The sequence below is a fragment of the Baudoinia panamericana genome, assembly GCF_000338955.1.
Source record: "Baudoinia panamericana UAMH 10762 unplaced genomic scaffold BAUCOscaffold_10, whole genome shotgun sequence".
Taxonomy (NCBI): Eukaryota; Fungi; Ascomycota; class Dothideomycetes; order Mycosphaerellales; family Teratosphaeriaceae; genus Baudoinia; species Baudoinia panamericana.
Window position 1 is genome coordinate 1129137 of NW_006911266.1, and position 12593 is coordinate 1141729.

General features: G+C 55.0%; 6 protein-coding genes across 6 annotated transcripts; 3 read left to right on the plus strand and 3 right to left on the minus strand.

The window, feature by feature from the left end:
* Positions 1 to 29: 29 nt before the first annotated feature.
* Positions 30 to 1531, minus strand: BAUCODRAFT_124976 (uncharacterized protein; the record flags this gene model as incomplete). The annotated part of the gene is made up of 3 exons (XM_007680921.1): positions 30 to 113; positions 168 to 1247; positions 1301 to 1531. 3 exons carry the CDS (start codon positions 1529 to 1531, stop codon positions 30 to 32), a joined length of 1395 nt encoding a protein of 464 aa, XP_007679111.1.
* Positions 1532 to 2951: 1420 nt separating this feature from the next.
* On the minus strand, positions 2952 to 3898 carry BAUCODRAFT_36733 (uncharacterized protein). Its single transcript, XM_007680510.1, has 3 exons — positions 3835 to 3898; positions 3703 to 3781; positions 2952 to 3643 (listed from the first exon to the last, which is right to left on the minus strand). Exons 1-3 carry the CDS (start codon positions 3872 to 3874, stop codon positions 3202 to 3204), a joined length of 561 nt encoding a protein of 186 aa, XP_007678700.1. The 5' UTR covers positions 3875 to 3898; the 3' UTR covers positions 2952 to 3201.
* Positions 3899 to 4618: 720 nt separating this feature from the next.
* Positions 4619 to 5181, plus strand: BAUCODRAFT_74925 (uncharacterized protein; the record flags this gene model as incomplete). The annotated part of the gene is made up of 2 exons (XM_007680607.1): positions 4619 to 4907; positions 4958 to 5181. Coding segments are annotated over 2 exons (513 nt in total), but the record flags the coding sequence as incomplete, so codon positions are not given.
* A 906-nt stretch (positions 5182 to 6087) lies between these two features.
* Positions 6088 to 7063, minus strand: BAUCODRAFT_227050 (uncharacterized protein). The gene is made up of 2 exons (XM_007680922.1): positions 6648 to 7063; positions 6088 to 6597 (listed from the first exon to the last, which is right to left on the minus strand). Exons 1-2 carry the CDS (start codon positions 6837 to 6839, stop codon positions 6421 to 6423), a joined length of 369 nt encoding a protein of 122 aa, XP_007679112.1. The 5' UTR covers positions 6840 to 7063; the 3' UTR covers positions 6088 to 6420.
* A 1449-nt stretch (positions 7064 to 8512) lies between these two features.
* BAUCODRAFT_74637 (uncharacterized protein) lies at positions 8513 to 11005 on the plus strand (the record flags this gene model as incomplete). Its single annotated transcript, XM_007680579.1, has 1 exon — positions 8513 to 11005. The coding sequence occupies one exon, from the start codon at positions 8513 to 8515 to the stop codon at positions 11003 to 11005; it is 2493 nt and encodes an 830-aa protein (XP_007678769.1).
* Positions 11006 to 11222: 217 nt separating this feature from the next.
* Positions 11223 to 12520, plus strand: BAUCODRAFT_36735 (uncharacterized protein). Its single transcript, XM_007680511.1, has 3 exons — positions 11223 to 11657; positions 11719 to 11956; positions 12016 to 12520. The coding sequence occupies exons 1-3, from the start codon at positions 11447 to 11449 to the stop codon at positions 12191 to 12193; spliced, it is 627 nt and encodes a 208-aa protein (XP_007678701.1). The 5' UTR covers positions 11223 to 11446; the 3' UTR covers positions 12194 to 12520.
* The last annotated feature ends 73 nt before the right edge of the window (positions 12521 to 12593 follow it).

The following is a 12593-nucleotide window of genomic DNA, read 5'->3' on the forward strand; positions in this document are numbered from 1 at the left end:
GGCTCCCATCTTTCGGACAAAGAGCTCTCCTAAAACACTGTGCCGTCGGAGAGGATCATGATCGGTGGCTCTTTCGTATTGGGCCGCGAGACTTCGGCGATTTCACGGCCGCCCTTCCAAATAAGTCAGTGAGATCAGACGCATTGCACGACGGGCATGTTACTCACCTTCCACGTGCCCGCTTCCAGCACCTGCGCTAAGCTCAGCTTGTTGTCCCCATGGAGGCCCAGTAGCATGTTGACTTCGTCCAACAGCATGTCGAGGAAGCCAACAGTCAGTGCCCGCCACTCCACTATCACGTCGTCGTCGGCCGTGAACAGTGGTACAACCTCTACATTCGGCTGACCTTGCCTCGTCGCATTCATCTGATACTGCTCCAACCCTCGCTTGGCGTCCTCAGGCTTAAGCGTGAGCAACCCTGTGTCGATCAGGAGACCACCGTTTCGGTACTCCGGCAAGCCTGTCATCAGCTCCTTGCCGACGAAGTGCACGTTCGCAAGCTTCTCCATGGGCACCATAAGCGAGTAGGTAAGCCACTGCGTCAGCTTGTGGAACGGCACAATGCTCTCCCAGGGGTGCGTAGGGTGTGAGGGCATCGAGGCACACGGCCAGGCATCTCCCAGCGGTACGCCGTCGATCTGAGTGCGCGTGCTGGGCCAGATGTTGGACAAGCCGTCCATGAGTGTGGTCCACAGCGTCGGCAGCGGGATAATGGGCACCGCTGACACTACGGTTGAGGGGTGCGAGAGCAGGTAGTCGAGCATGTTGCCTGGCCTGGCTTCAGTGCCGAAGATCTGCTGGTTGCGGAGTGCATCGCCGAGCCGTATTAACAAGCGTGTGCGGCCTTCCAGTCCGTCGATAGGATTGTCCTCCGAGACTTGGAGACCCTTCGCCATTTTGTCCACTGTGAGTCGCTTCAGCGCCACACTGTCTACCTCGTACGGCTGGTTGGCATTGCTTGAGAAGAGACCCGTCTTAAACATCTCTAAGCTTGCTACGGCAAGACCTTCGCTTCGCTTGAGCATCTTGCCGCTCTCTTTAGACTTATACTGCCACTTGGTACCGGCGCCCGCATCCAGTAAGACCGACACTACAAAGAGATCAATCAATCTCCGTGTCCGCTCCTGGGCGTCTACCGAGCTCGGCCAGCTCTGCATGAGCTGATCTACACGTGGTCGCCCACCGACTTCGAAGTGCTGCCACCGACCATGCGGAGGGATACTGCTGTAGTCCGGAGCGTAGTCGCGCTGCACACTTCCATCAGCGGTATCTTTGTGCTTTTGAAGCTCCGATTACGCACCTTGATGATGGACACTACATATCCTGCCGTATCCGCGAACTTGGACATGTCCACGGTGAAGTGCCGCAGTTGGTTCCTCTTCGCCTTCTCCAGCACCAACTTGGTCCGCTCTCGCACCGCATATATGCTGCGTAGATACCCGGCCGGGTCCAGGTTCGGATCTGGCGCTTTGGGCAGTGGGACAGTGGGTAGACTTGCATTCTGCGCTGGGTCGCTGTGCGTTCGCTGCATTGCGAATGGAAGTCTGACGTCGCCGTTGCTGTTGCTGGTATGACTGCTGTTGCCTTGCTGCTTACTCTGCTTACGTGAGAAGAGGCCCATCTTCGTTGCACGACGGCTTTTCGCAGTTAGTCTCGGCTGCGCGCAGAATGTGTGGTTGAGATGACAGGAACAGGTATGCGGGGCGCTGATCGTCCTAGGTTGCTTGTGAATGCATGTGTTTTACTTCACTCATTGCGGCCGACTTGACAATTTCCTTCAGTGATGCCAGCGAGACAACACAGTGCATAGGGATGTGGCAGAAGTGCGAGAGCAAGTGGACTCTCGTCGCAAACGACACCGGTTCAATGGTGCAGAAACTGGGGTCGCGAACGTTGCGGGCAATGCAATTGACGGACCCGCCAAACCTAGATGGCGTTTGCCTCTCAGGGGCAGGCCGCCCGCGGGCTGTTGCTGTTACTCCGTCCGGAAAGGTGGAGGTTGAATGCAGGTACGATCCTTGTCGGGTGGTCGCCTTCTCGAGGCACGAACCGAAGCACAACCTTGGATGTCGGGCAAGCGCTCATAGGCTCGCCGTCGCTCACACTAGGTAACTTACAGCACCCTAACGCGATAGTGAAGACTCCACGCCCACGACCTCAGGTGGACCAACGAACAAGAGCCCTTATATAATCCTCGAGCCAGCTCCCACGTGCGTAGCGTTAACCGTACATGCAGCGGCCATACCTGTTGACCTAACCTTCCGTGGAGAAGTGGCGTGGTCTTCAACGCGGCAGAACTATCGAACAGACCGCTCCTGCAGCTGCATCTTGCGTTCATCTTGCATTCATCTATAGCCTGATGTGGGCCGAGCCTGACGCGGCGTGGCATGACATCGGCCGAATGTCTCCGGCCGAAGCGAGGTGAAGGGGCAACAATCGTACTTCCGCCTCCTCCTAACGACAGTGACATCGTTACTTTTCGACGTGTCCCCGGGATAAGCGGTCACTAACTGGGTGTCTGATGCCGCACCGCTGCCAAGGACCGGACACTCTACTCAAGTGACAGGATTGGTGGAACCTTTGAAGAAGGCGGTCACGCTCAAAGGTCACTGACTTGGCGTGTTGAGGTAGATTCTGTTAGTGGGTTTTGCCGACGAGACTAGAACAACCACGCAGATGGCGGCCCGGAACGTCGGCTCTGGACCCAGCTGCATCTGTGCAGAGATAGGACGCTGGCGAGCACGGTGCCTTGGCGATTTAGCCATCTTAGACTACAATTGACCGTGGCGCCGCGGTAACAGAGTTCATCTCAGCCTTGGGCATCTCCACTGTTGACAAGTGCCGTGAGGTGTTCTGGAAACTGCGCTCAATCCCGGGACTTGGAAGCCTGCTACTCAAGTCTATGCAAGAGACTCCTCACAAAGAGGAATCAAAGCTAAAGTATCACAGTGAGTATAACGATGTGTACCTTGTAAACGAATTATCGCCATCAACGAGGCCGGTCTACACAGGCAGCGTGGTCAACAGAGCACACGTTGCATCTCTATCCGATATACTACACACGAGAACATCTGCTCCCCGTGGCGAGGTTAGTGTTCGAGCTCGTGCCGAGACCTACCGCTCACATGCCGGCCCATCGACCAGCTCAGGATCGCGGTCACTGACAGTCATGCTTTGCTCAAGAGTTCGTAATATATCCACCTAAAGTAAAGCCAAGCCCACCGCAGCCACTGTGCTCAATCCCACAACCGCCCATCCCGTCTGGTTAACCTGCTTATTCGAGATCATGCTCGCCATATCCCACATCAAATGCCTGACGCCATTGAAGCTATGGTATGTGAAGAACCAGGCAACGATCGCCTTCAAAGGGAACTTCACCACTAGGGGCCACTTGGCGAAGGCCGCGGCCAGGACCGCAGTCTCGAGGTGCCAGCCCAGGTATGGCGCAACGAGGTATAATGCTCCAAACATGTAGAATCCGCCGCTAAGGATGGAACCGGTGATGCGGTTCAGGATCGAGCCGTACCATGTGATTTGTGGGCGGTAGATGCTGAGATGGGGAGATACAGGGCGGCTTAGGCGCTGTTTGGCGAGGATCTCGTCGGTCGCTTGGGCTTCGGAGAGGTTGGCGGTCGCTGCAAGCCTGTGATGAATGATCTGTCAGCTTGCACAGTTTTGGCAAGTAGATACGGGATGGCACACCGTCTCTGCGAGACAAGGGCATTGCTGGAGGTAACCGCTGCCGGCACGATGTATCGGTATGCTGGTCGCTGGACGGCTACTGTTCGGCTATTAGCCTCTCGTGGCTCTCCATCTCCGTGTTCAAGTACGTACGTCGCCGTAGCGCTTGCTGGGCAGCTCTTTGTGACAGCATCCTGAATCTTCTGACGTGAATAATCGTGCAGCTTTGGAGTCGCAATGGCAGTCTCGTGATGGTGGGTGTGTGATGCACTGGCGATGGCGGAAGACCTCGGGAGAAACGGCTCGCTTAATCTGCCAATCAGCGCGTGGAAAAGTCAAATCACCTCTGCCTTTCGGGCTTCTTTCTCTACGACCTTCCTCTTTCAACAAGAAATCTCAAAGGCCGTCTGGACATTTGGCTGAAGGCGCGGTCGGCATTCGGGTTGCAGCGTCATGCTGTAACGAAGAATGTCGTAGGATTTCAAGACCAAAGAAACCCGTAGTTAATCGCGCATCATGCTGGACGAATGGTTAGGTGCGTTTCATATCAGGGCTACATACTTCGTAGGCATCAGCTTTATCTCTGCGCTTTCTTATAAGGGATAAAGCTTGCGGCTGAAAGCTGTCCTTTTTCCCCCATTGTCTGGAGAGCTGAATGAGCGCCCGAGACAGCAGGGAAGACTGTCAAGCGCCATCGTACGCCTTCCGCACGATAGCACTCGTGGACCTTCTATTTTGCCATTGATCGTTCGTGGAACTTTTACTGGTGCCATAATCATTAGAGGAACTCCCAGGCGGGATAAATCTGGTGTACTTTAACACAAACATTCCGAGGATGAAGGTTCGCACAGCCAATCTGTCAGAGTCGCGTGACGTAGCATTATGCCTGATGCAAGCTTTCAGAGATAATATTCTGCAACAGGCGCAGTATCCTGGCATGCACACATCCGAGGAGTATGTCCAACTACGTACTGAGAGACTCCGCAAGGATGGCACGGGTCCGGGCAAGCACTGGCATGTTGCTGTGGACGAGACAAATGGCAACATCGCCGGATTCGCGGCCTGGAACGCTCCTGGAGATTGGCAAGGGCACAAAGATGTGCATGTCGATGCAGTAGATCCAGATGTGAACCCAGCGTTATGCGACGAGCAGTTGAATACAGTGGTCAGGCAAGGACTCACCGAGATGCGACGTAATATCATGGGTGACAGGAGCGACTATTGGTGTTCGCTCTGACTGTACCGCTGCCTTTAAGCTAGGCTGACATGACACCAGATCTCGCAACGCTAGGAGTACACCCGGACTATCAAGGCAGGGGTGTTGCTAAGATGCTTCTACAACACGGGCTCAGGATGGCCGACGAAGAACACAAGGATGTATACCTAGCATCCTCCCCAGCAGCATTCCCACTGTATCAGAAGTTGGATTTCAGAGAGCTTGGCAGGCTACCGCTGCTCGGAGGTCGCTATGTCTTGACGGGTATGTTGCGGTACGCGCGGTTGAAGAACGATCCGCCATCGCAACCAAGCATGCCACGGATCAATATCCGCCAAGCTCAACCGTCTGAAACGACCGACATGGCTATGTGTATGCTGGAAGTTGCTCGACACGATCTCCTACAGCAAGCACGATACCCAGGAATGTTTTCAAGCGGCATTCAGCTCGACCGGTACACTGAACTGCGCACGAAACGTTTTCGTGAGGCTTCCACGCGTCCCGGCAATCACTGGTACGTGGCTGTCGATGACGAGACCGATGGTATCGTTGGTATCGCAGGCTGGGAGGCACCCAAATGTGAAGTCCTACCATCTGCACAGGACGATTCGCAGCTGCAGGCGGAAGCTGTCGACCCGGCTTTATCCGACGAGCGACTTAACGCAGAGATCAGGGAGCGAACAAGCGAGATGGAGGAGAAGATTATAGATACAAGGGACGATTTGTGGGGTACGTGTGCGCAAGTTCATTTGGAAATGTTTTATCCGCTGACGCGCTTCCAGTGCTGGCCGCATTGGTCGTTCTTCCGGGGTATCAACGCAAGGGTATCGGCCAGATGCTATTGCAACCTGGCTTAGAAAGAGCCGACAGTGAGCAGCGAGGCGTCTTTGTGGTATCTTCGCCGGCGGGGCGCTCCCTGTACGGTAGATCCGGTTTCGTACCCCATGGGGCGATTGGGCTGTTAGAAGGTCGCTACGTGCTGACAGGGATGCTAAGAGAGGCGCCTAAGAGCTTCACAAGGTCTTCAGATTGTGCTTGAAGACTCTTACGCGACTAGGAGACTTAGCGAGGCTATACGTTCGTTCAGGAAGCTATTCGACTTTCGATAAGCCCTGAAGTTGTACAGAACGGCGAAGGCGAGGCCTTTTGCTAAGGTACTTGATGGACGCAATGATTGTGCGTATATCTGTCGTTGCGCAAGCACTTTTCGCCTCGCCCCACAATTCGGTCTCGATTTACATTGTGCACTCCAGCCACTAGCCGCGAGCGTTCGTCCGCCGCGGCTCGGACGTCTCAAATCTATCCTGGCCGCTGGTGCACCTCCACAATGTCGAGTGACATGCCTTGTGTAAGATCGTCTTCCGTTGGCAGGCGATGAATTCGCCACATAGGCCACTACGGCATGGACGTCGATTCACCCCAGCCCATTCTCAAGAGCTATCAGCTGCGTTCCTGGCTGGTATCGCGTCGGCTTGACAAATCCACGCGCTGTTGTTAGGTTATGCTCTTTCTGGTGATGCACTTCAGCCTAGCCTTGCCGCTTCGCCCTCATCTTCCCAAACAGTCACACCTTCTGCCTGCTTGAGTCGTTCGTCCTTCAACATTCTCGAGTCGACTCTAACATCCTCCCCTTCCACCTCCAGGCGGGCTTTGGGTTCCTTGGCCTCTAGCAAGAAATGATTATCGCAGTGAGGACAATACTACGGTCGAAGTTAGCATGATCCTACTTGCTCCGGAAGAGATTGCATACCTCATCGCTCTCCTCAAACTCCTGCATATCCTTACGGAAGCACTTCTTGCACTTCTTGCACGCAAATGTCATCTCAAGCGCCTGCTTAAGTGGGTGTGACTGGTTGTCGGCATGGCATTGCGCGCAGTCGTACCATTGGCGGCAGCAGGGCGAGCGGATGGCCACCTGCGCGTTGAGTACGTGTTTGCACATGTTTGCGCGTATACGTGACTCTGCCAACGACAGCAGCTCCCAGACTCTCCACCGCGTCTGTCCCACCTTTCACGTGTCAACCCGAGGTGTTTCAAGAAAAGCAGGGCTCAACGGGCCGAGAAGCCACGCCGGCCATGTGGCGTCCGCAGACCGGGGTGCATGGTTTCAGGCTTGGAGAGCTGTATGCGATCTGCATTGGGTATAACAGCAGTCAATAGAGCGACGCGGACGCGGCGCGGACGTTTCCAGACATCATGGCGGAAAGGCGACTTCAGCGCGTCTTCCGTCGGCAGTAGCCTGCCTGCAGCGCAGCCTATATCGCTGCTTATACCGACCCTACCGCGGTCCAGTCGGCGCCCTGGTTGGTTTGAAGTCGGTCGATGGCAGCAGTATACATCGTGGAAGAGTGCCAATGCTCCAGTGCATGATCGACTCCGGAGGCAGTAAGAATGGACGATAGCACCAACACCGATTCAGTCAAGTCTGTCTCGTCACTGCGCTCAAGATTCGAGAACATCAATAAGGACAACGCGTCAACACCGCCAGTGGAGCGCCGTAAGGTGTCGCTGACAAGCGGCCATCATGATGGCGAACGGCCAAGGACGTCTTCCGGCGATGTGGCTACGATCGCGCAGGGCGATGCTCAACCAGAGTCAACCCAAGCTGGTCCGGCACCTCGGAAGCGCAAACCCGGTCCCCTGCAAGCCAGGCCGCTTTCTATGTGGGATGTAACGCCATCGCAGAAGTCGCCGTCGATGCTTTTGGACGCGAAGCCGCGGCCTCATGCACGTAATGCGTCCATAGATGATAGGCTGAGCGTGCCGAAGCCGGCGTCCAAGCCTAGGACCCGTCCTTCTTCACCCTTTGAGGATGATGTCCAGGATGCTAACGAACTGCCTGAATCAATCGTAACGACAGATGTGCCCTCTGTAGCACGGGAAGACGGACCGCCAAAGCTTGATTTAGCCAGCAAACCCAAGTTCACAGCTCTAGGACCTTCACAGCCGGCAATAAAGGCGCCACCACCTGTCAATCGCACAGCAAAGCCTCGTGTGCCGAGCAAGCCTGAAGCTCTCTTGCAGAGTCAGCATGCTAACAGCCTAGATGCACCTGATACGGTCAATAGAGGGCGATTCGGCCACGCAGTCTCGCCGTTCGGTACACCTCCCGGCAGCGGCGCTACTTCGCCTGAGCTGAAGGACGAAGCACCAGTGCAGCGTGAACGAAGCTTTTCTGAAGCTTCGTTCGTGGAGCGTCTTCGCAGCGACTCTGGCGCATCTTCGGCAGCCTACAGAAGTCGTGGGGACTCCGACCTATCCTTCCGAAATAGAAATCGAGCCGGGTCGTCTGCATCTATCGTTGAGCCGTCTTCGCTCCCCAGTGAAGCTATCCAACCGCCGCCTCTGCACCATCATGTGGCTGCGAGGCGTCAACAACAGGTCAATGACACTTCAACAACGCCAGCTTTGCCTGCTCGCTACAGACATGCACGTCAGCATAGTGCAGCCGCTGATCTCAATGGGGAGCGCCCGAGACTACCCGCGAGACCTGAGCTTCAGGTACGGCCTGGTCGTACGAGTCCGGTGAAACCAAAGTCGGGCAGGACTAGCCCATCGAAGCTTTCACAACAGCTGTCCGCTTCTCACTCAACAGACGACTTGCCCAAACCTGGTATGCGCAAGGCTGCCACGGTCGCCGAGCAGCCCACACCACACCAGCGTATCCCTGCGGCGAGGCCCGGTCGAAGTTCGGCTCTCGACCAAGGCTTCGACCGTACCGTTTCTAGCCCAAGCTTGAAACTCGCTCCCTCTGTTCCGGCTCCGCGACGATCAGCAGATATGCGCCGTCCGCAGTTACCTGTCGAAGCTCAGGTGAACGGCCACTCACGCCATGATGAGGAAGAGGCTCAGCCAAGCGAGGCAGAAGCTGGTCATCCTGGCGCCTCCGACTTTCCCGACTCGTCCGAATCGAACCGCAGAGCGCCACGGTACAAGCAACGACCCTGGCAGATACCCACAGAATACGATACCAGACTTTGCGCTGTGTGTGGCGACTTTGTAGTTACCAGCGGATACATCACTAAGGCATGGAGCTTGCGGACTGGCGAGCAACTGCTCAACATGGTGCATCACGAGAACGTCAAGGTCACCGCTATGGCGTTCAAACCTGCAGTCCATCTGGACGACGAAGGCAAGCGCGTCTGGCTCGGCACTAATATTGGCGAGATCTACGAAGTCGACATACCCAGCCAGAGCCTGGTGAGAACGAAAGTCGGTGCGCATACAAGACGGGAGATCACACGTATCTTTCGGTATGCGTCACAGATGTGGACGCTGGACGACGGCGGCGATTTCAATGTCTGGCACAGTGATCAAAAAGGCTTGCCCAGCCTCGATACGCAGCCAACCAGTTTCCGCGTGCCACGAGGTCACTCCTTTGCAATGGCTGTCGGCAGTCACTTGTGGCTAGCAAACGGCAAAGACATTAGGGTGTTCAAGCCCGGCGCAACGTCGGAAGCAGACTTTCATGTTCTGCGGAACGCACTGTCACAGCCCGGCACTGGCGATGTGACATCCGGCACAATGCTGAGCAGCAAATCTGATTCAGTCTACCTGGGTCATGCGGATGGCAAGGTCAGCGTGTACAACCAAAAGGACTACTCCTGTCTAGGTGTAGTAAGCGTCAGCCTCTACAAGATCAGCTCGCTCGCTGGTGTCGGTGAGTATCTGTGGGCTGGCTACAACACCGGCATGGTGTATGTCTATGACACCTCAAGCACTCCTTGGCGAACAAGGAAAGACTGGCAAGCGCACGAGAAGGCAGTCTGCAGCATTAACGCGGATGCGACCGCTTTGTGGAAGTCGGACCGCTTGCAAGTCATTACGCTAGGCACGGACAATCTGATTAGGCTCTGGGATGGCTTGCTTGAGGAGGATTGGCTCGTAAGCCGCATGCAGTCATGCGATGCGCAATATTGCTCCTTCCGTGAGCTTACGGCAGCAGTGATGACCTGGAACGCTGGCGCTTCGAAGCCGAACTACCTCCAGCATAACGAGCAGGACAACATCTTCCTGAAGGACTTCATGACTTCACGTTCGTCACCCGATGTCTTTGTCTTCAGCTTCCAGGAGCTGGTTGATCTGGATGATAAGAAGCTTACCGCCAAAGCTTTTTTCAAAGGTAAGAAGAAGGACGTAAATGAACAGGAGCACATGAGCCATCAGTACCGGGCGTGGCGAGACCACCTCACGAGGTGCATCGAAGACTTCATGCCGACTGATCAACCCTATACCTTGCTGCATACCGCTACCCTGGTCGGCCTCTTCACTTGCGTCTTCGTCAAAACCTCGGAGCGCAGCCGCATCAGACATGTGCATACCGCCGAGGTCAAACGTGGCCTGGGAGGCTTGCACGGCAACAAAGGTGCAATCGTCGTGCGCATGGTACTCGACGACAGCAGCATCTGCCTGATCAACTGTCATCTGGCGGCGGGTCAAACGCAGACGATCAACCGCAACAACGACATAGCCGCTATCCTTGAGGCCACCGTTCTGCCTTCGTATCCGCTCAGCGAGGCGAAGGGAGCGCAGCATAACGATGTCTTTGCCTCTGGCGGTGACGGGAGCATGATCCTCGATCACGAAATCTGCATCCTCAATGGAGATCTGAACTACCGCATCGATACCATGGGGCGTGATACCGTCATCAAGCACATCCAAAGCAACAACCTGCCGAAACTCCTGGAAAGGGATCAACTCCTGCTATCCCGCAAGAAGAATCCTGGCTTCCGTCTGCGAGCGTTTCAAGAAAGCCCCATCACGTTTGCGCCTACGTACAAGTACAACCTGCATTCCGACGACTACGACACGTCCGAGAAACGACGTGCGCCAGCTTGGTGCGACCGGATACTGTATCGCGGCCTTGGCAAGGTAAAGATGGAAGAGTACAGGAGGTGGGATGTCAAGATAAGCGATCACCGGCCTGTCAGCGGGAGACTTCGACTGAGGGTGAAAACGGTGGACGATGGAAGACGGGATGAGGTGGCGGAGGCCGTTCGAAAAGAGTTCGAGCAGGTGCGACGGAGGGTGAGCAAAGCTGTGCAGACGGAGTACTTTGTCAATGTGCTTGGTATGAGCCTGCAGGAGGCGAAGAGCATGATGAGATAGGCAGATCTACCGTAACCAACAAACTGTACCTGGCGCTCCGGTTATTACTGCGCCTCGGTTGTCAGTCTTTGTTAAGCCATCGACTTTTGATAGACCGTCGCGCTGGAGGAGATACACTTTCTAGCGCGATCTGAGTTGCAATGGCATCTGGGGAAAGGGTCCAAGCTTGCTGAATGTACGTCACCAACGGGTCACTGAATGAAGGCACGCGATCATAGAAAGAAAGTACGCTTGTCATCACTTGGACGTGCATATTTCCCAATTTTTCACTGCCTCCTCATTCAAACCCCATCACACATGTCTTGCAGGGTCTCAGTTCTTGCAAGCTCACATCTCCCAAGACTCGCAACACGTACCACCTCCAAGGGAGCATTTCTCTCTTCACGCATCGGCCCAAACACATTCGGCAGGCCTCAGCGAGCTTTCTGTTTAACTCGCAAGATGGACGAAGCAGAGGCAAAGGGCAAGGCGTCGATGCCGGAGCAGGACCACTGGAAGTTCCGTCCTCCGTACAAGATCCACAAGGACAATGAGTCGTTCAACACCCGGTACGAGGCGAGCTGCCATTGCGGTAGGGTGAAGTACCAGCTCAGCAGAGAGGAGCCGCTCGACAGCAAGTTGTGCCACTGCACCACGTGCCAGACTCAGCATGGTAAGCTGACCGTCTCGTATCCCATAACTTTGCAAATCTTATACTGACTCCTCTTCTTTAGCCGCTCCATTCCAATGGGCCGCCATTTTCCACAAGGATGACATCAACTTTACGCACGGCCACCATGATCTGGAGTGGTACGACCCAAGCTCCAAGAGCATTGAGCATAAGCTACCGTGCAAGGTGCGCTGCTCGTTCTGCCACAGTCCAATCATGGACGAAGGCAGGAACATGATTCTGCTCTTCCCGAGCTTGGTCCATCTTAAAACCGACGCAGATAAGGCGAACTTCAAGCCAAGGTATGTTTTGTCGTGAGGTCTTCGATATCACTGGTATGCTGACGATCAATCCTTTCTAGATGCCACATGTTCTACGGCCAGCGTGTGATGGACATTCCAGATGGTTTACCGAAGTGGAGTGGGCTCAATGATCAGAGCGACCTGATCGAGGACAGCCCGCCAGAGCTAGTCAAGCAGTTTGAACGCAAGAGGGAAGAGGAGCGAGCAGAGAAGTTCAAGAAGGGCGAGAACAAGTAAGCTGCAAAACACCTTGATGGTAGTGTAACCACGTCACTGGGCATATAGAGGGTTAGTGCGGGTTACTGCCCTTTGTGTCTAGCATTGAGAGTGAGTCAGAGACTTCGAGCAATGATGGAGCACATCGCTTCTGATTGACGATGCTCGCTGTACTCTAGTGTACTAAAAGAGTTGCTCTGGCTACCAGGCCCTATGCAAACGCCATCTCATGGCTGTCCGATGTGTACCGCTCTTCCAATGGCGATGTGTGATCGTAAGGTAGTCTGTTCGTAAGGATACTCAACGGTTCACTCGCAGCACCTCAAACGATAGTAAAGACTTGTGTAAAACCGCTCCTTCCTAATCACATCTGCTTGAGATTTTCAGGTGGCGAAGGTCTATGTTCACGATACAGTTGCCC

Bases quoted from the DNA above. Each gene is read 5' to 3' on its own strand.
- BAUCODRAFT_36733 (XM_007680510.1), bottom strand. From the start codon at position 3,874: ATGCTGTCACAAAGAGCTGCCCAGCAAGCGCTACGGCGAC. The intron at 3,782-3,834 runs GTACGTACTTGA...ATAGCCGAACAG, and splicing joins CCAGCAAGCGCTACGGCGAC to TAGCCGTCCAGCGACCAGCA. The intron at 3,644-3,702 runs GTGTGCCATCCC...CATTCATCACAG, and splicing joins GCCCTTGTCTCGCAGAGACG to GCTTGCAGCGACCGCCAACC.
- BAUCODRAFT_227050 (XM_007680922.1), bottom strand. From the start codon at position 6,839: ATGTGCAAACACGTACTCAACGCGCAGGTGGCCATCCGCTCGCCCTGC. The intron at 6,598-6,647 runs GTATGCAATCTC...CTTCGACCGTAG, and splicing joins AGTTTGAGGAGAGCGATGAG to TATTGTCCTCACTGCGATAA.
- BAUCODRAFT_36735 (XM_007680511.1), top strand. From the start codon at position 11,447: ATGGACGAAGCAGAGGCAAAGGGCAAGGCGTCGATGCCGGAGCAGGAC. The intron at 11,658-11,718 runs GTAAGCTGACCG...CCTCTTCTTTAG, and splicing joins CACGTGCCAGACTCAGCATG to CCGCTCCATTCCAATGGGCC. The intron at 11,957-12,015 runs GTATGTTTTGTC...AATCCTTTCTAG, and splicing joins AAGGCGAACTTCAAGCCAAG to ATGCCACATGTTCTACGGCC.